The 26,045-nt window shown below is 42.5% G+C and overlaps 2 protein-coding genes across 3 annotated transcripts in view; one reads left to right on the top strand and one right to left on the bottom strand.

The window, feature by feature from the left end:
• The window catches only part of LOC133623954 (uncharacterized), a 98,719-nt gene that overhangs the window by 15,431 nt on the left and 57,243 nt on the right, over positions 1 to 26,045 (bottom strand). The window contains exon 4 of the mRNA XM_072916116.1: positions 5,510 to 5,737. Within this exon, the coding sequence (XP_072772217.1) occupies positions 5,510 to 5,737 (228 nt within the window). The remainder of the gene's footprint in view (positions 1 to 5,509; positions 5,738 to 26,045) is intronic.
• LOC133623958 (uncharacterized) lies at positions 11,517 to 24,167 on the top strand. 2 transcript variants are annotated; one of them, XM_061987495.2, is made up of 4 exons: positions 11,803 to 11,912; positions 15,999 to 16,154; positions 16,262 to 16,316; positions 22,323 to 24,167. In XM_061987495.2, exons 2-4 carry the CDS (start codon positions 16,020 to 16,022, stop codon positions 23,960 to 23,962), a joined length of 1,830 nt encoding a protein of 609 aa, XP_061843479.2. In that variant the 5' UTR covers positions 11,803 to 11,912; positions 15,999 to 16,019; the 3' UTR covers positions 23,963 to 24,167. The 2 variants fall into 2 exon arrangements, with proteins under 2 accessions (XP_061843478.2, XP_061843479.2); XM_061987494.2 differs by having other exon boundaries at positions 11,517 to 11,912; positions 15,999 to 16,316.

Below are 26,045 nucleotides of genomic sequence, written 5' to 3'. Positions count from 1 at the left end.
TCAATACATGCGTAATCTGTTGAATCGCTTAAACCGCTGAAATCCGAGTCTGAATTCGAGCTAATGTCGCTATACCTTGCTGTTCTATCCGCCATGTTTGTTTGTGTTGGCATCACTATGTGACGTCACAGGAAAATGGACGGGTGTATATAACGATGGTTAAAATCAGGCACTTTGAAGCTTTTTTTAGGGATATTGCGTGATGGGTAAAATTTTGAAAAAAACTTCGAAAAATAAAATAAGCCACTGGTAACTAATTTTTAATGGTTTTAACCCTTCTGAAATTGTGATAATGTTCCCCTTTAAGCCTGCCTTTGCCAGTCAGTCATGCTGGCGTCATTATTGGTTTCATGCCACAGTTTCGTGTTTGTTTCATGCCACAGTTTCGTGAGGTTCATGTCTATAGTTTCCTGTCCTAAGTTTTGGCCTTAGCTTCCGCGTGCGATAGGCACGCTTGCCTTCGGGTTGTTTTCTGTTTTGTACCTTGTTGATCCATCCATCCATTTTCTACCGCTTATTCCCTTTGGGGTCGCGGGGGGCGCTGGAGCCTATCTCAGCTACAATCGGGCGGAAGGCGGGGTACACCCTGGACAAGTCGCCACCTCATCGCAGGGCCTACCTTGTTGATTGTTTCTTAAAATTAAATCATGTTCCTACCTGCAAGTCCTGTCCGGAGTCGTCCGTTTGCCTTCCCGAGAGAACGACCCCGCAGTAAGCGAAAACCACGTCGTGACAGGGTCCCTGGCATCGCCCCGCCTTTGAGAAAAATTGCCTTACACTCACCGGACTTCACAGTGTAAACAAACATGGCGTCTGCCAAGTGGGACATCATTTCTACGTAAAAGGAAGACATCCTGTGTGCCGCCCGTGCCAAATGCCCTGCAAACACTCTGCGAAGAAGGAAAAAAACACCGGGTTTCGATAAATCGAAAACCACCCGAAACGCCGCCATTAACCATGTCTGGAAAACCCATGAAGGCGCCGGCAAAGAATCTGCCCAAAGCCAGCTGTTGGCCCTTCTCACAGACAAATGCAAAAAGCCCGCCATGGGCCAAACAAATCTGCAATTTCCTCATGGAAATGAAATGATGGCGCAGGACAGAACTAGCAAACCAAGCGAGTCATTCTGGACAATAACCTCTCTTTTGAACACCATGTCAACCACATTACAAGAACTGCTTTCTTCCACCTCAAAAATATTGCCCGTCTCCGTCCATCACCTCTCCTTCTCTGCCGCTGAAACCCTGATCCATGCCTTCATCACCTCCAGACTTGATTACTGCAACAGCATCCTCTACGGCTCATCTTGCAAAATTCTCAATAAACTCCAATACATTCAAAACTCTTCCGCCTGCTTGCTCACCCACACCCGCTCCCGTGAGCACATCACCCCAGTCCTTCAGATACTCCACCGGCTCCCCGTTCCTCACCGGATCCACTTTAAAATCATCCTCCTCACTTACAAAGCCCTCCACAACCAGGCCCCCTGCTACCTCACCAACCTGCTTCACCACCATACCCCTTCACGCAGCCTCCGCTCTTCTCAATTTTTGTCTCATTTGACATCACATGGACAAAGATAAGACCTTCTGGAGGATTAAAGGGGAACATTATCACAATTTCAGAAGGGTTAAAACCATTAAAAATCAGTTCCCAGTGGCTTATTATATTTTTAGAAGTTCTTTACAAAATTTTACCCATCACGCAATATCCCTAAAAAAAGCTTCAAAGTGCCTGATTTTAACCATCGTTATATACACCTGTCCATTTTCCTGTGACGTCACATAGTGAAGCCAACACAAACAAACATGGCGGATAGAACAGCAAGCTATAGCGACATTAGCTCGGCTTCAGACTCGGATTTCAGCGGTTTAAGCGATTCAACAGATTACGCATGTATTGAAACGGATGGTTGTAGTGTGGAGGCAGGTAGCGAAAACGAAATTGAAGAAGAAACTGAAGCTATTGAGCCATATCGGTTTGAACCGTATGCAAGCGAAACCGACGAAAACGACACGACAGCCAGCGACACGGGAGAAAGCGAGGACGAATTCGGCGATCGCCTTCTAACCAACGATTGGTATGTGTTTGTTTGGCATTAAAGGAAACTAACAACTATGAACTAGGTTTACAGCATATGAAATACATTTGGCAACAACATGCACTTTGAGAGTGCCGACAGCCCAATTTTCATCAATTAATATATTATGTAGACATACCCTCATCCGCGCTCTTTTCCTGAAAGCTGATCTGTCCAGTTTTGGAGTTGATGTCAGCAGGCCAGGGAAGCTAGGGTCGATATTCTTCTCTTGCCAAGACATCCAGGGGGTTTAGCTCGCTCGTCTGCGGGAACAAACTGCCGCCATTGCTTGCCGTGCTACCGAGGTCCTTTGTCCCTGAATTGCTCACACACTCCGGCAGATTCAATGGGGGTCTGGCGGCAGATTTCTTTGACTTTATCGTTGGAAATGCATCTGCTTTGAGTGTCGCAGGATATCCACACATTCTTGCCATCTCTGTCGTAGCATAGCTTTCGTCGGTAAAGTGTGCGGAACAAACGTCCAATTTCTTGCCACTTTCGCATCTTTGGGCCACTGGTGCAACTTGAATCCGTCCCTGTTGGTGTTGTTACACCCTCCGACAACACACCGACGAGGCATGATGTCTCCAAGGTACGGAAAACAGTCGAAAAAACGGAAAATAACAGAGCTGATTTGACTCGGTGTTTGAGAAAATGGCGGATTGCTTCCTGATGTGACGTCCCGTTGTGACGTCATCGCTCTGAGAGCGAATATTAGAAAGGCGTTTAATTCGCCAAAATTCACCCATTTAGAGTTCGGAAATCGGTTAAAAAAATATATGGTCTTTTTTCTGCAACATCAAGGTATATATTGACGCTTACATAGGTCTGGTGATAATGTTCCCCTTTAACAAGACATGTACCATTGATACACTTGCCAGCTGCGACATCAGAGATGCAGAAGACCCCCGCCCCCCACCATCGCTAAATACACAGGACCCCGTCAGCCAGCAGACCACCCGGAGCAATTTTTCGGATGTATGTCTGCTACAAAATATGAGGTGATGGCTCCACTCCTGCACACATTGATAGATGGAAATACGATTCATTACTAATTTATGGATGTGGTGTCCGCTCTACCTCAGTAGTGATGTCATATTTGGTTAGGACAAATCTACAGGTACACTTTGTCATATGTTTTGACTTTTTCTTACTTCCTGTTCACAAACGACACTTAAATCTACATTTCAAATTAAAAGATATACCGTATTTTCCGCACTATAAGGCGCACCGGATTATTAGCCGCACCTTCTATGAATTACATATTTCATAATTTTGTCCACCAATAAGCCGCCCCGGACTATAAGCCGCGCCTACGCTGCGCTAAAGTGAATGTCAAAAAAACGCTGCGCTAAAGTGAATGTCAAAAAAACAGTCAGATAGTTCAGTCAAACTTTAATAATATATTGAAAACCAGCGTTCTAACAACTCTGTCCCAAAATGTACGCAAATGTGCAATCACAAACATAGTAAAATTCAAAATGGTGTAGAGCAATAAATAGCAACATAATGTTGCTCGAACGTTAATGTCACAACACACAAAATAAACATAGCGCTCACCTTCTGAAGTTATTCTTCATTCGTAAATCCTTCGAATTCTTCGTCTTCGGTGTCCGAATTGAAAAGTTGCGCAAGCGTGGGATCCAAAAATGGCCGGCTCCGCCTCGTCGAAGTCATCGGATTCAGTGTCGCTGTTGTTGTGCAGCAGTTCTGTGAATCCTGCCTTCCGGAAAGCTCGGACCACAGTTGTGACCGAAACTATCTGCCCAGGCATTTACGATCCACTGGCAGATGTTGGCGTATGTCGACCGGCGCTATCTGCCCGTCTTAGTGAAGGTGTGTTCGCCTTCGGAGCTGTGTGAAAAAAGCCACCCGGCCTCTTCGCGTAAACTTCCCTTAACCACTCGCTCATCTTTTCTTCATCCATCCATCCCTTCGAGTTAGCTTTTATGATGACGCCGGCTGGAAAGGTCTCTTTTGGCAAGGTCTTCCTTTTGAATATCACCCTGGGTGGAAGTTAGCATGGCAAGCTAGAACCACAGTGAAGGATGACTTCTCATTCCCTGTGGTGCGAATATTCACCGTACGTGCTCCCGTTCCACAGTGCAGTTCACAGGAATATCAGTTGCTGTGAAATACGGTAGTAATCCGTGTGCGGATGGAGAGATTGCGTCTTTTTATGAACCGGATCCTTGTCGCGTAGTAGGAGCCATTTTGTGGTCTTTACAGATGTAAACAGGAAATGAAACGTACGGTGATATCCGCGCGTTTTTTCTTCTTCTTCCGGGGGCGGGTGAAGCGCTTCCTGTTCTATGGGGGCGGGTGCTTTCCTTGGCGGTTGCTTGCGTAGAAGAAGAAGCGCTTCCTGTTCTACCGGGAAAAAAGATGGCGGCTGTTTACCGAAGTTGCGAGACCGAAACTTTATGAAAATGAATCGTAATAAAGCGCACCGGGTTATAAGGCGCACTGTCAGCTTTTGAGAAAAATTGTGGTTTTTAGGTGCGCCTTATAGTGCGGAAAATACGGTAAATAAGTTATCAGTATTCAGTGTTTCCCCCAGAACATTTGTTAGTTAAGGTGGTGACTCTCCAGGGGGAGGGGACCGGGGAAGGTGTAAGGATCGGTGTAACTCGGCCTGTCGCCATCACGTCCCCACCTCGTCGCTGCCACCACAGCCTAGTGGCAATAGACTACAGACTGCTGTGAAGTAGGCCGGCTTCGTCGCGTGAAGAAGCCTACAACTTTTGGTTGTGTTTTCCACTCCATTTGCTGAATGGCGATATACGATATATATCTCGATATTTTTTTCTTAAAGTAGAAACAAAACAGTCCTAGTTACCTGAGATACTAATTAATGACTTAGTAATTTACTAAGTCAAAATAATGACAAAATAATGGCTTACTAAGTCAAATTAATGACTTACTGTAAGTAAGAGAGTAAGAGTTGGCTGAGTAATTAAAGCCCTAATTGTTTAATTCTTCTACAATTTTTGTTGTTCATTTAGCATTTTTTACTCTGTATTGTAAGTTTTGAATTGTCGCGCTCTGCATTGGCAAATATAGAACTTATGTTACGTGAATGTGGAGATAAAGAGCAAGTATATATCCACCTTTGGTCATAACTGTGGTCCCTGGATGAACATGTGTCACAAACATTGTATTAGATGATAGTGAAGTGAAGTGAATTATATTTATATAGCGCTTTTCTCTAGTGACTCAAAGCGCTTTACATAGTGAAACCCAATATCTAAGTTACATTTAAACCAGTGTGGGTGGCACTGGGAGCAGGTGGGTAAAGTGTCTTGCCCAAGGACACAATGGTAGTGACTAGGATGGCGGAAGCGGGGATCGAACCTGCAACCCTCAAGTTGCTGGCACGGCCGCTCTACCAACCGAGCTATACCGCTGATATGTGGATGTTGTGCTTACTTGGACTGTGCTGAAGCTGTGAGGACTCAGGTGGTTTGTCTTCATGGTCTTCAGTCTTCACAGAGACAACAGTCAGTGGAAACTTGGTGAGATCAGGCTCCTCCTGCCCTAGAAGACAATCTCTCTTCTCTTCTTCTTTAATGTGTGGGGGGTGTGGCTCCTCCACTTCCTCTTTTACATGAGGGGAATGCGGATCATCCTCTTCAAGGTGCGGACGCCACTGGACGTCTGTTGAGTAAATAAGTAAAATAATATAAAGAAGAATACAGGGTTTCCCCTTATAGTAACTAATTGTGGTGGTGCACTATAACAAATCCCTTAAAGGTGACGGTTTTTACATGAAAGCAAATTACAGTAATATAATGTGTTAGAATAATTGTATCAAAGTTATCACAAAACTTTGTGTTGCCATGAGTTCCCGGCGAGAAGACAAAAGCTGTCTTTGATCCTACCAAGAAGAAGGCTTGTAAAACTCCACTGTGTAGGATGGGAAGCAACATGAAGGTGTTCTGTTTATTTGATGTATTGTAATCAACAGAAAGATTTAGTCTTGACCCGAGATCTACAAAGCGGAGAGAAAGCATGACCCGCCCAAGCTCCAGGCACCTCTTCTTTGAACTGTTTTACGACCTTTTCTTTTAACTGTTTACAACCTTTTCTTTGAACCGACCTTTTTTTTAACTGTTTTGTGACAAAGGCGATGGCTGTTTGCGACCCCCGTCCCTTAGAAACAGCTGTTAATCAGGGAAAGTCCAAATAAAAGAGGAGGCGTACAATCTTTTGTCAGAGCGTGGAGCACTGTACAAGGGTACAGGTGTACGCGTTTCTCCTCATTGAGCCAAATTGAATTCTGTCTCTGTTTAATTCCTTGCTTCTTGTCTTGTTTAATAGATGTCATCAGTGTTTGAACCTGACATAATGTGTTGTAGCCTCCAGAAGAAGACACACAAAGTCCTACGCTCTTTTTAACTTTTATTGCCAATCTTCCGTGTTTCACTCCCAGACACACATCTTGCGTGCGTTGATGCATCAGTACACTGATCATCATACATACCTTGTGTGAATGATTGCACCACACACACAATAGGCTGATTTTTATTAGGAGTTGTGTGCAGTCATTTGTACCACACCTATTGTCGCAAAACCAAAGTACAGACAACATTTTTCTTTAGAACAAACGCCATGTTTTGCTAGGTGTGCCGCTAAGGAAGTACAAGGAGAAGAAAATGTATGTTTTTATTATTAAATCGTCGATAATATTGATAAAAATGTATGTATGGCCCAGGCCTGGATGTAAGCATTGCCCATTGTCTGCGCTATGTTAGTATATCGGAGGTATAACCACGGACAGAAATCCACAAAATTTGGCGGCTTTTAAGGAGAGAAAGGCTGGGGCTGGTGGTCGCCGACATGCGGCGACAGAAGAGTGTCTAGAAGAGCACATCCGCAAAAACAACAGAAAAAGATGCTCGATGTGTTGCTCGTCGTTTTTAATCAAGAAAAAGTGACAAAGGATTGGAGAACGAAGGAACTTCAAAACATCTCAACAAAGTACATTGCACAAGCACAATTTAAAAATAATAATTTGAAAATAATGTTAATAATAATTTTTGAATGTATGTATACATTTGTCTGTATATACAAAATGGTGTGTATATTTATTTTACTATATATTATTGTGGCTGTGCTTCCCCGCAGTTAGTTACACTGTTAGACACAGCACCGGAGCCAAGCGTGCAGTTTTTAACCAGGTGTTAATGTACATATATTTTATCACGAGTTTTCTCGTACGACCGTATCCTTTCTCCCCTCCTGCTCCCGACCGCTTACTGTTAAAGACAACAGATGATTAGATTAATACGTACCACCTGTGAAATCTAATCCCCTGCCAGCTGTGTCTCGCCGTCAGCACTGCCACGCCCCCGTCTGATGGTGCTCTGTCCTCAGCACCATGGACAGAGGCGGTGGCCTTTGCTCCTGCAGGCAGCGCTGGCCACACCTCCCCCCACAATTATGAAGTAAATAATTCATAGCAGATTATGCTAATTATATGATGGTGTCAAGTTGACAACGCCCCCACAGCTATGGGTGTGTTACCCTGGTAGTTTTTGACTGGCACGGTTACCACAATATTAGTTTGGACATGATAGTGAGAGTCCAGTCCATAGTGGATCTAACATAATATTGTGAGAGTCCAGTCCATAGTGGATCTAACATAATATTGTGAGAGTCCAGTCCATAGTGGATCTAACATAATAGTGAGAGTCCAGTGCATAGTGGATCTAACATGATAGTGAGAGTCCAGTCCATAGTGGATCTAACATAATATTGTGAGAGTCCAGTCCATAGTGGATCTAACATAATAGTGAGAGTCCAGTGCATAGTGGATCTAACATGATAGCGAGAGTCCAGTCCATAGTGGATCTAACATAATATTGTGAGAGTCCAGTCCATAGTGGATCTAACATAATAGTGAGATTCTCTCCTTCTAGTGAGTTTCATTGCAAAGCCAAAAATAACTCTTACCAGAACACGTTTTACTATGTGGTGTTTTTATGGAGTATCTCCATCAACAATTCCTCTTTAGAGCACAACTCCCACATTCACTTGGAGACCATCTACGACACGCTGAAGGAAAGTCAGTCACCTTTATGTTCTTTTCATAAATCAAGTGTTGACTACTTTGTTTATTGAAAGATGATTGGCAATACATGTTTACTTTCACTTATTGATGCATGTAGGTCAGAATCAGGAAGTGAAATTAGCCATGAAACTATGAATTATATTGATTACAATGTAAAATATATTTGGTGACTGTGTGAGTTTTCTGTAAACATGTTGATACACATTGTTACACACCAGTGTTGTTACCGTATTTTCCGCACTATAAGGCGCACCTAAAAACCACAAATTTTCTCAAAAGCTGACAGTGCGCCTTATAACCCGGTGCGCTTCATATATGGATAAATATTAAGATTCATTTTCATAAAGTATCGGTCTCGCAACTTCGGTAAACAGCCGCCATCTTTTTTCCCCGTAGAAGAAGCGCGCGGTGCATGCTGGGATATGTGACGTTTCATTTCCATTTGTGTGTTTATGTAAAGACCCCAAAATGGCTCCTATTAAGTGTGTTGTCTGTCTAATTATAAATAATGCAGACGAGGCGTGTTAACTGAGTTCTCAACGTTTACTCACAGCGTGCTCATAACCACATTCTAACTCCCAGCATACAACAACGCTTCTCAGGGCTACCGCGCATGCTCGTCACTATCGTTGCATGCTGGGTAGTGTAGTTGTTATATTTGCTAGCTCATAACATCACATTAAGAGACACGCTTACGCGCTTAATTCAATACTCGCCGTCATTCCGGGTGGATTGACAAAAGACCTCCAGCCGCTAGATATTGGTGTCAACAGGGCATTCGAAGCTAGACTGCTAACTGCGTGGGAACAGTGGATGACAGAAGGCGAACACACGTGACGTTCACCAAGACAGGGAGACGGAGACAGCGCCAGACGACATTTTGGATCCCACATTTGCCCAACTTTTCAATTCGGACAACGAAGGAGAATAATTCGAGGGATTTATGAATGAAGAATAACTTCAGAAAGTGAGCGCTATGTTTATTTTGTGTGTTGTGACATTAACGTTCGAGCAACATTATGTTGCTATTGCTCTGCACTATTTTGAATTTTACTATGTTTGTGATTGCACATTTGCGTACATTTTGGGAGTGAACAGAGTTGTTAGAACGCTGGTTTTTAATATATTATTAAAGTTTGACTGACCTATCTGACTGTTTTTTTGACATTCCTTTAGCGCAGTTAGATGCCGCTTACAACACCGGGCGGCTTATAGGTGGACAAAGTTTTGAAATATGCCGTTCATTGAAGGCGCGGCTTTTAACCCAGGGCGCCTTATGGTGCGGAAAATACGGTACTTTGTAACGCGTTACTGTAACGCCATTACTATCGGCGGTAGATAGTAATCTAACGCGTTATTTTTTATATTCAGTAACTCAGTTACTGTTACTACATGATGCGTTACTGCGTTATTTTTTTATGTAGTATCGGCTAGAAACTGAGAAGATCTGAGTGTTTTATTGCAGCGCTGCGGAAGAGGCGACAAGGAAGAGGCGCGCCGCGCGCTGTCTGTGTGTACGTGTGTGTGTGTGTGAAGGAGGGGGCATGTCTGTGTCTACTAACAAGACGTCATGGCGAACCCCTAAGCCGAGTTTCTTAAAATGGAGATATTTTCAGTATGTTTCTTTTATCGACCACAAAGAAAAGAACATTTTTAGTTGCATGTAAGTTGTGTCTTGGATCAAAGATCCTATCCTCGCAATTCAAATATGCTGAAACAGCTACAAAAACAACATGCTTCGACGAAGCTAGTAAAGAGACACACACTTCACCTCCACCTCCAACAGCGGCTGGATTTTAACGAGGCACTGCACACTGAAGGTACACACACTCTGTCAATTCTCTTATATACTCTTTCATTCTAGACTTCTAGAGTGTTTGATTATCACATCACTCTAAATGTTTAGACTATAAAGTTCACAAACCTAAAGAGGGATACAAGTGGGCCAGGCTAATATTTCCTTTTCTCTAAACTAAGTGGGGAAATGTGTAGAGTGTTCTGGGCTTCAGACATGATTTTATTTCAGAATTCCTTGGGATAAAAAAACGCCTGCTTAGGCTTTATGTATGTAGTGTGCCTTTCTTGGTTTACAGCTATGTTGTTATTATGCTGTTTATTATTTATGTATGTTAAGTTGCAGCTATTTAAAATAGTTTTGTCAATTTGTTCTGGTCTGAAACAAATTGGCCCTTTGAAACATATCTTTGTCTTTGTGTGTTGTATATAGACCACATTGCTTAGCAGAGTTCAGTAATGCAAATGCATGTCAAGTTGATCAACAGATTGTATTATTCTCCAGTGCAATAACAGTACTGAAATGAAGGCTAAAAGGGCATTAAATGGGGCCTTAAATTTTTTTTTAAATATATATAAGTAACTAAATAGTTACTTTTCACAGTAACGCATTACTTTTGGTTTAAGTAACTGAGTTAGTGACTGAGTTACTTTTGAAATAAAGTAACTAGTAACTGTAACTAGTTACTGGTTTTCCGTAACTAACCCAACACTGTTACACACTGAGAGGAACATCAACCTCTCATAAATATTGTGTGTCTGAAACTGTCTTGTTTTCATGAACAATATAAAAACAAAGCAGTGCATCATCCTCACATGACATTTCACCTTATTATAGACCACCTATTTAAGAATAGTGTTAATAATCCAACATAAAGTGTGAGAGTAAGAAGTAAACAAACCTGTTGTGTGTAACACAACTTGATGTTTCTTGAAAACAGCGTCCAGTAGTTGATGTTGTCGCTCCTTCCCCTCTTTTGTTGGACAAAGTTCCTCCTCGTACTCTGCTATCGTTCTTTCGCACATTTTCACACAATCACAACACTTTACACTCACACTTGATCTCTGCTTAGCGATGTGTTTTCATCACTTCCGCCTCTCTTTGTTAGCAGCTAACACGCTAAGCTAACTAGCACGCTAAGCTAGCACAATGAGCTTTAAAGTGCGCTCGGACTAATGCACCCGAATACAGATTTATGTTAACTATGTTTACTCTATTAGACAACATACATGTGTACATGTACGTCCTGATTAAGAACAACGTACTACAATAACCACAATAACGTCTTCTCCGTCATCATCATTAAACGCCATTTTGATTTTTCTTCGTCTTTGTTTTGTTCACGCGAGAGTGTTGTCAGATCTCGCGAGAGAATCAAGCAACCGGCTATGATTTTTCTTCTTCTTAGTGTCGGTTTGCAGCCATGACTTGAAAGCTTCGTACCGCCACCTACTGGACTGTAGAATGTAGTGTGGGCCATAGGACGAGAAAAAGCGAGCATGCTATGATATCTATGGGGTTTCATTGTTTTTCTCGCGAGATCTGCCAACACTACGCGGGAACCAAAACAGGACGAGAGTAAAGCAAAATGGCGCCTGACCAAGACGTTATAATCCGTGCGTGCATGTTCAAACATATATGTCGTTTAATAGAGTAAACATTATTAATATTTGTTTGTGCCTGGATACATTAGTCCGAGCGCCTTTTGACGCTTCTCGTGCTATCTTAGCTCGCTAGTTAGCTTAGCTTGTTAGCCGCTAACAAAGAGAGGCGGAAGTGATGAAAACACATCGCTAAGCAGAGATCAAGTGTGAGTGTAAAGTGTTGTGATTGTGTGAAAATGTGCGAAAGAACGACCGCAGAGTACGAGGAGGAACTTTGTCCAACAAAAGAGGAGAAGGAGCGACAACATCAACTACTGGACGCTGTTTTCAAGAAACATCAAGTTGTGTTACACAGAACAGGTTTGTTTACTTCTCACTCTCACATCTTTACTAACGTCATATTTATTTATTAACACTATTCTTAAATAGATTGTCTATAGGAAGATGAATTGTCTTGTGAGGATGATGAAGTGAAGTGAATTATATTTATCAGGCATGTGATTTTTCCGTCTAAAGTCGGAATTCCGTCTTTTTTAATCTCGGGAAGAAAAAAAAATTCCATCCATCCATCCATCTTCTTCCGCTTATCCGAGGTCGGGTCGCGAGGGGAACAGCAGCCTAAGCAGGGAAGCCCAGACTTCCCTCTCCCCAGCCACTTCGTCCAGCTCTTCCTGTGGGACCCCGAGGCGTTCCTAGGCCAGCCGGGAGACATAGTCTTACCAACGTGTCCTGGGTCTTCCCCGCGGCCTCCTACCGGTCGGACGTGCCCTAAACACCTCCCTAGGGAGGCGTTCGGGTGGCATCCTGACCAGATGCCCGAACCACCTCATCTGGCTCCTCTCGATGTGGAGGAGCAGCGGCTTTACTTTGAGCTCCTCCCGGATGGCAGAGCTTCTCACCCTATCTCTAAGGGAGAGCCCCGCCACCCGGCGGAGGAAACTCATTTCGGCCGCTTGTACCCGTGATCTTGTCCTTTCGGTCATAACCCAAAGCTCATGACCATAGGTGAGGATGGGAACGTAGATCGACCGGTAAATTGAGAGCTTTGCCTTCCGGCTCAGCTCCTTCTTCACCAAGACGGATCGATACAGCGTCCGCATTACTGAAGACGCCGCACCGATCCGCCTGTCGATCTCACGATCCACTCTTCCCTCACTCGTGAACAAGACTCCAAGGTACTTGAACTCCTCCACTTGGGGCAAGATCTCCTCCCCAACCCGGAGATGGCACTCCACCCTTTTCCGGGCGAGAACCATGGACTCGGACTTGGAGGTGCTGATTCTCATCCCAGTCGCTTCACACTCGGCTGCGAACCGATCCAGTGAGAGCTGAAGATCCTGGCCAGATGAAGCCATCAGGACCACATCATCTGCAAAAAGCAGAGACCTAATCCTGCAGCCACCAAACCGGATCCCCTCAATGTCTTGACTGCGCCTAGAAATTCTGTCCATAAAAGTTATGAACAGAATCGGTGACAAAGGGCAGCCTTGGCGGAGTCCAACCCTCACTGGAAACGTGTCCGACTTACTGCCGGCAATGCGGACCAAGCTCTGGCACTGAGCATACAGGGAGCGGACTGCCACAATCAGACAGTCCGATACCCCATACTCTCTGAGCACTCCCCACAGGACTTCCCGAGGGACACGGTCGAATGCCTTCTCCAAGTCCACAAAACACATTTAGACTGGTTGGGCAAACTCCCATGCACCCTCAAGGACCCTGCCGAGAGTATAGAGCTGGTCCACAGTTCCACGACCAGGACGAAAACCACACTGTTCCTCCTGAATCCGAGGTTCGACTATCCGGCGTAGCCTCCTCTCTAGTACACCTGAATAGACCTTACCGGGAAGGCTGAGGAGTGTGATCCCACGATAGTTAGAACACACCCTCCGGTTCCCCTTCTTAAAGAGAGGAACCTCTGCCAATCCAGAGGTACCGCCCCCGATGTCCATGCGATGCTGCAGAGTCTTGTCAACCAAGACAGCCCCACAGCATCCAGAGCCTTAAGGAACTCCGGGCGGATCTCATCTACCCCTGGGGCCTTGCCACCGAGGAGCTTTTTAACTACCTCAGCAACCTCAGCCCCAGAAATAGGAGAGCCCACCACAGACTCCCCAGGCACCGCTTCCTCATAGGAAGACGTGTTGGTGGGATTGAGGAGGTCTTCGAAGTATTCCCTCCACCGATCCACAACATCCGCAGTCGAGGTCAGCCGCCTCAGGAAGGGAAAGCAGTGCACTATCAACACCGTGTATGGCGAGGATGGAAAAAAAAATTATCTCCCGTTTTTCCGTTTTTTTTTCCGACCCTAAATCAAGATTCGAGACGTGGTTTATATTACGCCATAGTTGATTGGTCGATATGTTCCTTGTGACCAATCAGGACATCTGTTATGAATGATGACGTTATTAATTAAATTCATAATGGTTATTACCGCCATTTTCCATATGTAAACGATGTCGGTTCTCGAGAGAAAGGACGCTTTACGAGTAAAAGAAATTGATAAACATGTCAAAAATAAGTTTCGATGGGAATAGTAGCACACTTTGTGTATTATTCTAATGACCCTTTTTTGGAGTTTAATTATTGGGTCTATGTTTGTTCTATAAACATTTCCCCAAACGTCAACACAATATGTTAAATATGGAAAAATAAAAGAATAAAAGAGGGATGACATTGAGAAACCTTGAGTCAATGCATACATACATCAGTGCAAAGATGAGGAAGTAGACTCAGACTGCTGCTCGCTGGCAAATGTCTCTTCAAAATAAACCCCATGTGTGGGACTTTAAATAATACTGTTTTCGGCAATAAATGACGTACATTCAGGTAAAGCCATTTGTGTCAAAATACTGTGGTTGTTTCTTAGGTATTTTTGATTAAATTAAACTTTTATTAGTAGATTGCATAGTACAGTACATATTCCGTACAATCATACTTGCCAACCCTCCCGGATTTTCCGGGAGACTCCCGAAATTCAGCGCCTCTCCCGAAAATCTCCCGGGACAAATTTTCTCCCGAAAATCTCCCGAAATTCAGGCGGACTCAGGTCCTCCACAATATAAAAAAGCGTACCTGCCCAATCACGTTATAACTATAGAATGATGGAGGGCGAGTTGTTGGTTTCTTATGTGGGTTTATTGTTAGGCAGTTTCATTAACGTCCTCCCAGCGTGGCAACAACACACAACAACAGCAGTCACTTTTTTGTATACCGTAAAGCAGTTCGTCTGCCGTAAACAGCAATGTTGTGACACTCTTAAACAGGATAATACTGCCATCTAGTGCATTTGATGAAAGCACTTTTGTGCGTGCCACACATCAATGCTCAGAGAGGGTGTTCAGCATGGTTCGAAAAATAGTGACAGAGAATAGAACAAGGATGGACAATTCAACCCTTAACTCAACAATGAGTAGATGAGTGTTATGTGTGTGTATATGTGTAAATAAATGAACACTGAAATTCAAGTATTTATTTTATATATATATATATATATATATATATATATATATATATATATATATATATATATATATATATATATATATATATATACATATATATATATACATATATAATAAAATAAAATAAAAAAAAATATTAAAAAAAAAATATATATATATAGCTAGATATCACTTAACGTCAAGTATTTCCTATATATATATATATATATATATATATATATATATATAGGAAATACTTGACTTGGTGAATTCTAGCTGTAAATATACTCCTCCCCTTTTAGCCACGCCCCCGTCCCACCCCGACCACGCCCAGCCCCTCCCTCCACCTCCCGAAATCGGAGGTCTCAAGGTTGGCAAGTATGCGTACAATTGACCACTAAATGGTAACACCCCAATAAGTTTTCAACCACGTTAATCAATTCATGGTAGGTGAATGTAGATTATGCAATGAATTGCAATTAATTGTGATGAACCACCTCTCAAAAGTGATCAGTCTTGTTTTTTTCCAAATAAACCCTTTGACAGCACTAGTTGAAATACAAGAATCAAAGCCGACAAACTGTATATGTTTTTAATGAGGAAGATCATTTATACATTTACCTATTAAAGCTGTCCACTTGTAGCATGTTTCTATCTCATCAGGGATCGAGCAATTCCTCGAATGATTTGGGTAACTCGATTACAAAAAAGGGTCGAGTCATTTTCTCTGACTTAAAGAATGGTTTATATAACGGTGCATGGCGGCAGTCACCCAGGGAGTGGATGCAACGTTTCCCATGTTGTCATTTATTTGGGGCGGACATTGACAAACACATGGAATTTGCCTTGCCACAAACGTTGTTTGTTAATGGGTTTTATCCATTTACTCAAATAATCAAAGAACATTCAAGTAGTACACTTGATTACTAAAATATTCAATAGCGACAGTCTAATATTTGCCGTTTTTAAGTTAAAGTGTGTTTGTTTTGTTTGTGTCCTGTAGACACCCCTCATCTGTCCACGCATGGGGGGAGCGCCACTTGGGAGCGCGAAGAGCCACAGACCCCCCGTTTTAACGAGGAAGAGGAGGATCCACATCCCTCTCGTGTTAAAGAGGAAGTGGATGAGCCACAGCTCACCCTTGTTAAAGAGGAAGAAGGTGATCTACAGCCGTCTCATTTTAAAGAGGAAGAGGAGGAAGAGTGTCTTCTAGGGCAGGAGGAGGCTGATCTCCCCAAGTTTCCACTGACTGTTGTCTCTGTGAAGACTGAAGAGCATGAAGACAAACCACCTGAGTCCTCACAGCTTCATCACAGTCCAAGTAAGCACAACATCCACATATCATCTAATACAATGTTTTTCAACCTTTTTTGAGCCAGGGCACATTTTTTGCGTTTAAAAAATGCGAAGGCACACCACCAGCAGAAGTCATTAAAAAACTAAACTCAGTTGACAGTAAAAAGTCGTTGTCGCAATTGTTGGGTATGACTTTAAAGCATAACCAAGCATGCATCAATATAGCTCTTGTCTCAAAGTAGGTGTACTGTCACCACCTGTCACATCACGCCAATGTCAGGACTTGGTCCTTGGGTTTTGTTTTTCCGGAAGGCAACGGAAAGTTGGCTCGGGCGAGACGGGAATGTGAGTACATGATTTATTAAACACTATCAAAAAAGAACAAACGAAAGGCGCACACAAGGGCGGAGGTAAAAAAAACTTGGCTAATGAAAACAAAAGACTTGCACAAAGGCAAAAGACTATGAACAAGAAACAAAAACTTACTTGGCATGGAACTGTGAACATGGCATGAAGAAGAGTGATCATAAAGTGTGATGTAGCCAGAAAGTCAGCCTGGCAACTCGAAGCTTAAATAATAGTGACATGATTAGTGAAAACAGGTGCGTGACTCAAAACGTGAAACAGGTGCGTGACGTGACAGGTGAAAACTAATGGTTGCTATGGTGACAAAACAAGAGAGTGAAACCAGGAACTAAAAAGCGAAAGCCAAACAAAAACATGATCAACACAGACATGACAGCCATGACTTATTTTGAGTTTTTTGCTGTTTTCCTGTGTGTAGTGTTTTAGTTCTTGTCTTGCGCTCCTATTTTGGTGACTTTTTGTCTTTTTTTGGGTATTTTCCTGTAGCAGTTTCATGTCTTCCTGTGAGCGATTTTTCTCGCATCTACTTTGTTTTAGCAATCAAGAATATTTCAGTTGTTTTTAATCCTTCTTTGCGGGGACATTGTTGATAGTCATGTCATGTTCGGATGTACATTGTGGACGCCGTCTTTGCTCCACAGTAAGTCTTTGCTGTCGTCCAGCATTCTGTTTTTGTTTACTTTGTAGCCAGTTCAGTTTTAGTTTCGTTCTGCATAGCCTTCCCTAAGCTTCAATGCCTTTTCTTAGGTGCACTCACCTTTTGTTTATTTTCGGTTTAAGCATTAGATACCTTTTTACCTGCATACTGCCTACCGCTGTTTCCGACATCTACAAAGCAATTAGCTACCGGCTGCCACCTACTGATATGGAAGAGTATTACACGGTTACTCTGCCGAGCTCTAGACCAGTGTTTTTCAATCTTTTTTGAGCCAAGGCACATTTTTTGCGTTGAAAAAATCCAGAGGCACACCACCAGCAGAAATCATTAAAAAACGAAATTCAGTTGACAGTAAAAAGTTGTTGTCGCAATTGTTGGACATGACTTTAAAGCACAACCAAGCATGCATCATTATAGCTCTTGTCTCAAAGTAGGTGTACTGTCACCACCTGTCACATCACGCCCTGACTTATTTGGAGTTTTTTGCTGTTTTCCTGTGTGTAGTGTTTTAGTTCTTGTCTTGCACTCCTATTTTAGTGTTTTTTTGGTATTTTCCTGTAGCAGTTTCATGTCTTCCTTTGAGCGATATTTCCCGCATCTACTTTGTTTTAGCAATCAAGAATATCTCAGTTGTTTTTAATACTTCTTTGTGGGGACATTGTTGATTGTCACGTCATGTTCGGATGTACATTGTGGATGTCGTCTTTGCTCCACAGTAAGTCTTTGCTGTCGTCCAGCATTCTGTTTTTGTTTACTTTGTAGCCAGTTCAGTTTTAGTTTCGTTCTGCATAGCCTTCCCTAAGCTTCAATGACTTTTCTTAGGGGCACTCACCTTTTGTTTATATTCGGTTTAAGCATTAGATACCTTTTTACCTGCACACTGTCTCCCGCTGTTTCCCACATCTATAAAGCTACTGGCTGCCACCTACTGATATGTAAGAGTATTACACGGTTACTCTGCCGAGCTCTAGACAGCACCGACACTCAACAACAACACATAATTTGAGACTACAATTACTGGTTTGCAAAAAATATTTTTAACCCATACAGGTGAAATTAGATCATCTCCCACGACACACCAGACTGTATCTCACGATACACTAGTGTGCCATGGCACAGTGGTTGAAAAACACTGATCTAGTACAATGTTTGTGACAGATGTTCATCCAGGGTCAACCATTCTCTCTCAGGGTGGAGATATACTTTAACCCGCCAATTTATTTAAAAAAACAAAGCACAAATAACTTCATTAATCATTGCTAGGTTGCAACCATATGATCGAGGTTGGTTGTGATTGTGTAATGTTGTAGGAGCATGGTCTGAAATGACAATGCTGTGATATTCCCAACATAGCAGAGTTGAAATGAAACGCTCCCTGATAATAAAATGATATAATTCAACATTTGGAATAAAAGAGTACAATTTTGGGGTGCTCACCATCCCAGTTCCCAACATGAGTGTTGCACAGCCTCCCTGATATCATAACAGGGTCAGAGTGTAGATACAGTAAGTAAAAAAATAAAGTCAATAATTAAAGGTTATCAGAAATAGGAATGAGACAAGCATTTTGCCGACACGTAATTAAATGCTTGTTTGTGTCCTGCCTAATAAGCAACCTGCTGTTCAGCTTTAGGACAAATACACACGAGCCAAGACATATCATTTACTAAGAAAAGATCAGAATCAGCTTTGTTGGCCAGGTACGTTTAACACACAAGGAGCTTGCCTTGGTAGACTAGGCTCTCTTGTTCAATGTAAACAATGAATATTAGAATAGAATAGAATATACAGTGTTTCCCACAGGACAGGCATCTATTTGTGGTGGTGTGGTCAGGGTGGCGGGGGGAGGCGGCGGCAGCGCCGATGACCAAAAAGAACGCGGAGTTGGAATATAAGTACAACACATTATGTACATATTTAGCTAATTAAAATTACCGACAGGAAGGCGAGAAACACTTTATTTCAACAGACTCTGGCGCCGTACCTGTCGTCAAAACTCCAAAGACCGACTGCACAGTTGCGCTAACAAAATAAGAGTCTCAGAAAGCTGGCGTGCACAAGCTAGCAAGCTACGGAGTTTGCCGACAATGTATTTCTTGTAAAGTGTATACAAAGGAGTACAGAAGCTGGACAAATAAGATGCCAAAAACCAACCACTTTCATGTGGTATTGGACAGAAAGGAGGACCTTTAACTTGTTAACAATATTAACTATAAGTGTTAAACATGCTTGTATTATCTTTAAACACCTTTAACTTGTTAACAATATTAACTATATGTATTAAACATACTTGTATTATCATTAAACACCTTTAATTTATTAACAATATCAACTATATGTGTTAAACATGCTTGTATTATCATTAAACACTTTTAACTTGTTAACAAAAACATATATTTCATAAATAAGTAAATATAAATTATATATATGAATGAGGTAGATCCCCACGGCTTGATCAATGGAAAAGTAGCTCGCCTGCAGAAAAAGTGAGTTACACCCATCTGAACAGGTCAGCCACCTGTTTAAAGCCCGATCACAGTTGAAATCTTGAAATGAAAGGCCTTTAATGGCCAAAACATTAACCTGGACAACATTTTAACAGCTGGTTGGCTCAGATGTTATTCTTTTCATTGCATTCACATGCTGCAGTGGACAGTGGACAATTTAGCTTCATTATTAATGCAGTATCTGAAACACCGTCTCCACGTGTGTTTATTGACAACAGGGTTATAACCTGGACACGTTAGCTCGTCGGTATGAAAACAGGAGACTGTTACTACGTGCGTACCCCGAGTCAAACAGCGGCGGTGTTAATGAAGCAGCGTCAGGCTGCTCACCGTCAGTGAAACGCTCGGTGAAATCGCGGATTAACGTTAAATATATGACGAGCCGCGAGCGATGCAGCTATAACCTATCTACCTATAACCTATATTACCCTCGTATTTTGATCCGGTCGGTCTTCTTCTTCTTCTTCTTCTTCTTCTTCTTCTTCTGGCCCACCAGGTGAATTAAGTGCTATTGGCGGAGTTACAATGCATTGTAGGCTACCGCCACCTACTGCATCGGAGTTGTAACTACAAGCAACATTCACAGACAGAGTCCCATTGCTTTTATGAGCGGTCGAGCGAGTCAAAAGCTGAAAAATCCATTTGTGGCGGACGTAATTCTTTCGTGGCGGGCCGCCACAAATAAATGAATGTGTGGGAAACACTGAATATCTTTATTGTCATTGTACATTGTACAACAAAATTGCAAGCAAACTAATTTAATATAAATATCTAAAATATTAACCCATCCATCGATCCATTTTCTACCGCTTGTCCCGTTCGGGGTGGCGGGGGGGGGTGCTGGAGCCTATCTCTGCTGCATTCGGGCGGAAGGCGGGGTACACCCTGGACAAGTCGCCACCTCATCACAGGGCCAACACAGATAGACAGACAACATTCACACACTAGGGACCATTTAGTGTTGCCAATCAACCTTATTTTCCTCAAAAATATTATTTGTCCTGTCCTAGCTTTTTAATGGACAACAATTTAATATAGTTATTATTCTGCAACAGTCTGAGGAGCAGCACAATAACAGTATAAATAAATATTTATGAATGAATTACATTTCCAATGGGTAAATTAGAGCCAATCTGATCAGTAATCTTTAAAGGGGAACATTATCACCAGACCTATGTAAGTGTCAATATATACCTTGATGTTGCAGAAAAAAGACCATATATTTTTTTAACCGATTTCCGAACTCTAAATGGGTGAATTTTGGCGAATTAAACGCCTTTCTATTATTCGCTCTCGGACCGATGTGACGTCACATCGGGAAGCAATCCGCCATTTTCTCAAACACCGAGTCAAATCAGCTCTGTTATTTTCTGTTTTTTCGACTGTTTTCCGTACCTTGGAGACATCATGCCTCGTCGGTGTGTTGTCGGAGGGTGTAACAACACGAACAGGGACGGATTCAAGTTGCACCAGTGGCCCAAAGATGCGAAAGTGGCAAGAAATTGGACGTTTGTTCCGCACACTTTACCGACGAAAGCTATGCTACGACAGAGATGGCAAGAATGTGTGGATATCCTGCGACACTCAAAGCAGATGCATCTCCAACGATAAAGTCAAAGAAATCTGCCGCCAGACCCCCATTGAATCTGCCGGAGTGTGTGAGCAATTCAGGGACAAAGGACTTCGGTAGCACGGCAAGCAATGGAGGCAGTTTGTTCTCGCAGACGAGCGAGCTAAACCCCCTAGATGTCTTGGCTCACACCGTCCCAAGATGATCAAGAGAAGAATATCGACCCTTGCTTCCCTGGCCTGCTGACATGAGGGTATGTCTGCAGAATATATTAATTGATGAAAATTGGGCTGTCTGCACTCTCAAAGTGCATGTTGTTGCCAAATGTATTTCATATGCTGTAAACCTAGTTCATAGTTGTTAGTTTCCTTTAATGCCAAACAAACACATACCAATCGTTGGTTAGAAGGCGATCGCCGAATTCGTCCTCGCTTTCTCCCGTGTCGCTGGCTGTCGTGTCGTTTTCGTCGGTTTCGCTTGCATACGGTTCAAACCGATATGGCTCAATAGCTTCAGTTTCTTCTTCAATTTCGTTTTCGCTACCTGCCTCCACACTACAACCATCCGTTTCAATACATGCGTAATCTGTTGAATCGCTTAAGCCGCTGAAATCTGAGTCTGAATCCGAGCTAATGTCGCTATAGCTTGCTGTTCTTTCCGCCATGTTAGTTTGTATTGGCATCACTATGTGACGTCACAGGAAAATGGACGGGTGTATATAACGATGGTTCAAATCAGGCACTTTGAAGCTTTTTTTAAGGATATTGCGTGATGGGTAAAATTTTGAAAAAAACTTTGAAAAATAAAATAAGCCACTGGGAACTGATTTTTAATGGTTTTAACCCTTCTGAAATTGTGATAATGTTCCCCTTTAATAAAAACGTGTTAAACAATTATCATAATTCACAATCATTCTTATTTGTCCTGCAGACGTCCAGCAGCTGTTTGGTCGTCAAGAAGAACCTCTGCTTCAGTTACTTGGGGAGAGCTCCACTTTGAAGCGGGAGGATCCATATCCCCCACACTTTAAAGAGGAAGATGATGAACTCTGGATCACTCAGGAGGGAGAGCGTCTTCTAGGGCAGGAGGAGGCTGATCTCACCAAGTTTCCACTGACTGTTGTCTCTGTGAAGACTGAAGACCATGAAGACAAACCACCTGAGTCCTCACAGCTTCATCACAGTGAAAGTGAGGAGGAGAAGAGAGAGGCGGAGCCTCCAAGCAGCAGCTCAACTCAACACATGACAACAGAAGCTGATGGAGACCACTGTGGAGGATCACAAGCAGACAAGCTCTTAGCTCCACTATCAGATAGTGAGGACACAACGTCACACTCTCCTGACACTGATGATGAAGACTCTAAAGATGATAAGACATGTCACACTGACAACACACACTTCACATGCTCTCACTGTGACAAGACTTTTAAATACCATTATAATTTGAAAATACACATTAGGATACACACTGGAGAGAAACCTTTTTCCTGTTCAGTCTGTGGCAAAACGTTTAATCGACGTAACAATCTGATAATACACATGAGAACGCACACTGGCGAAAAACCGTTTTCCTGTTCAAGCTGCAACAAAAGCTTTTGTGACCAATCAAACCTTGTGGTACACATGAGAACGCACACAGGGGAAAAACCTTTCAGTTGTGCGGTTTGTGCAAAAGGCTTTGTGAGAAACTTTGTTTTGACTCAACACATGCGGACGCACACTGGAGAAAAACCTTTCATTTGCTCAAACTGTGGCAAAAGGTTTTCTCAAAGGGGAAAGCTGCAGTCACATATGAGATCACACACAGAAGTAAAACGTTTCACTTGTTCAGTCTGCAGTAAAAAGTTCTATGATGAACATAATATGCAAACTCACATGAAAACACACATAGGAGAAATGCCCTTTAGTTGTTCAGTTTGTGCCAAAGGCTACGTTAGAAACTCCGATTTGGTTTCACACATGCGGACACACACCGGAGAAAAACCTTTCAGTTGTTCAGTCTGTGGTAAAAGATTCTCCAGCAAACGAAATATGCAATCACACATGAAAACACACACAGGAGAAAAACCTTTCAGTTGTTTGGTTTGTGCTAAAGGCTTCGTGAGAAACTTTGCTTTGACTCGACACATGCGGACACACACCGGAGAAAAACCGTTCAATTGCCCAAATTGTGGCAAAAGGTTTTCTCAAAAGGGAGCATTGCAGTCACATATTCAAACGCACGCGGGAGTGAAAAGTTTCAGTTGTTCAGTTTGCAGTAAAAGATTCTCTCACGAACGAAATATGCAAACCCACATGAGAACACACACGGGAGAAATACCCTTTAGTTGTTCAGTTTGCGCAAAAGGCTTTGTTCGAAACTCTGATTTGGTTCAACACATGCGGACACACACCGGAGAAAAACCTTTCAGTTGTTCAGTTTGCGGTAAAAAGTTTTCTCAGAAGGGCACAATGCAGTCACACATGAGAACACACTCAGGAGAAAAACCTTTTAGTTGTTCTGTTTGCGGTAGAAGATACTTTAGCAAATCTAGCATGCAAACACACATGAGGACACACACAGGAAAATGACTTTTCTTTTCGGAACGTCCTCTTTGAACAGACTGCAGCATAGTCATTAAAGGGGAACATTATCACAATTTCAGAATGGTTAAAACCATTAAAAATCAGTTCCCAGTGGCTTATTATATTTTTCGAAGTTTTTTTCAAAGTTTTACCCATCACGCAATATCCCTAAAAAAGCTTCAAAGTGCCTGATTTTAACCATCGTTATAAACACCCGTCCATTTTCCTGTGACGTCACATAGTCATGCCAACACAAACAAACATGGCGGATAGAACAGCAAGCTATAGCGACATTAGCTCGGATTCAGACTCGGATTTCAGCGGCTTAAGCGATTCAACAGATTACGCATGTATTGAAACGGATGGTTGTAGTGTGGAGGCAGGTAGTGAAAACGAAATTGAAGAAGAAACTGAAGCTATTGAGCCATATCGGTTTGAACCGTATGCAAGCGAAACCGACGAAAACGACACAACTTCCAGCGACACGGGAGAAAGCGAGGACGAATTCGGCGATCGCCTTCTAACCAACGATTGGTATGTGTTTGTTTGGCATTAAAGGAAACTAACAACTATGAACTAGGTTTACAGCATATGAAATACATTTGGCAACAACATGCACTTTGAGAGTGCAGACAGACCAATTTTCATCGATTAATATATTCTGTAGACATACCCTCATGTCAGCAGGCCAGGGAAGCTAGGGTCGATATTCTTCTCTTATTATCTTCGGTGGCATAAGGGACGGTGTGAGCCAAGACATCCAGGGGGTTTAGCTCGCTCGTCTGCGGGAACAAACTGCCGCCATTGTTTGCCGTGCTAGCGAGGTCCTTTGTCCCTGAATTGCTCACACACTCCGGCAGATTCAATGGGGGTCTGGCGGCAGATTTCTTTGACTTTATCGTTGGAAATGTATCTGCTTTGAGTGTCGCAGGATATCCACACATTCTTGCCATCTCTGTCGTAGCATAGCTTTCGTCGGTAAAGTGTGCGGAACAAACGTCCAATTTTTTTGCCACTTTCGCATCTTTGGGCCACTGGTGCAACTTGAATCCGTCCCTGTTGGTGTTGTTACACCCTCCGACAACACACCGACGAGGCATGATGTCTCCAAGGTACGGAAAACAGTCGAAAAAAACAGAAAATAACAGAGCTGATTTGACTCGGTGTTTCAGAAAATGGCGGATTGCTTCCCGTTGTGACGTCATCGCTCCGAGAGCGAATATTAGAAAGGTGTTTAATTCGCCAAAATTCACCCATTTAGAGTTCGGAAATCGGTTTAAAAAAAAAGGTCTTTTTTCTGCAACATCAAGGTATATATTGACGCTTACATAGGTCTGGTGATAATGTTCCCCTTCAATGGTGTACTGCAGGGCCTCTCTAAAGTCTGGACCCGGTTTCAGATCCAAATCACGAGTCAGTCTGGACCCATTGGAGACACAGCCACTCCCGCCTTATATTATGATTTACAAATTAAGTTTCTGTTTGGTACTGGTTGAAAATAAATCAATAAATGGTTTGCAATGATAAATAGTGTTTTGACATATGAATCCATTAAAGATAACCGATAATATTTCCACATATTACACTCAAATTCATAACTGGGATAAGAACATGTCACATACATGTCCAAATACTTTCACAGGAACACATCACACCCTGACCTTTAACACAGTTACCCTGACATTTGGTAAAAACAAAGTCCATCATAAATAATAACAGTAATGATAACTCATATTATTTGGTATTATTATTTGGTGCCCTGTTGGTACTTCTTTAAGATACACGTCCTGTTCCAACACACTCAGTCAGCAGTTTGCTCAGTATCAGGCTGTGTTGACCTTTGACCCTGCCCTGTCACATCATTAGGAATTAGACACACTGTTAGGATCATTTGATTGCACACATATGAATAATGTCTAACAAGTAAGATTCATAAAGTGTGTAAATAATGAATTGAGTGTATATGATGTGTTTTGGAAATGCCTTATGGTTTCACAACAATTTGATGGCAAGTACATGTATGCGTCTCATGTTGACCGACTTTCCCCGGAACACGGACGTTGAAGACGGCACCATTTTTGTTTTGTTT

This window comes from Nerophis lumbriciformis, linkage group LG26, assembly GCF_033978685.3.
Source record: "Nerophis lumbriciformis linkage group LG26, RoL_Nlum_v2.1, whole genome shotgun sequence".
In the NCBI taxonomy this organism is placed as follows: Eukaryota; Metazoa; Chordata; class Actinopteri; order Syngnathiformes; family Syngnathidae; genus Nerophis; species Nerophis lumbriciformis.
This window is presented reverse-complemented; position numbering and strand designations above follow the sequence as displayed.

Excerpts from the sequence above, each read along its gene's own strand:
- LOC133623958 (XM_061987494.2), top strand. The coding sequence starts at position 11,789 with ATGTGCGAAAGAACGACCGCAGAGTACGAGGAGGAACTTTGTCCAACA. Across the intron at positions 11,913-15,998 it reads AGTTGTGTTACACAGAACAG|ACACCCCTCATCTGTCCACG; the intron begins GTTTGTTTACTT and ends TGTGTCCTGTAG. Across the intron at positions 16,317-22,322 it reads ACAGCTTCATCACAGTCCAA|ACGTCCAGCAGCTGTTTGGT; the intron begins GTAAGCACAACA and ends TTTGTCCTGCAG.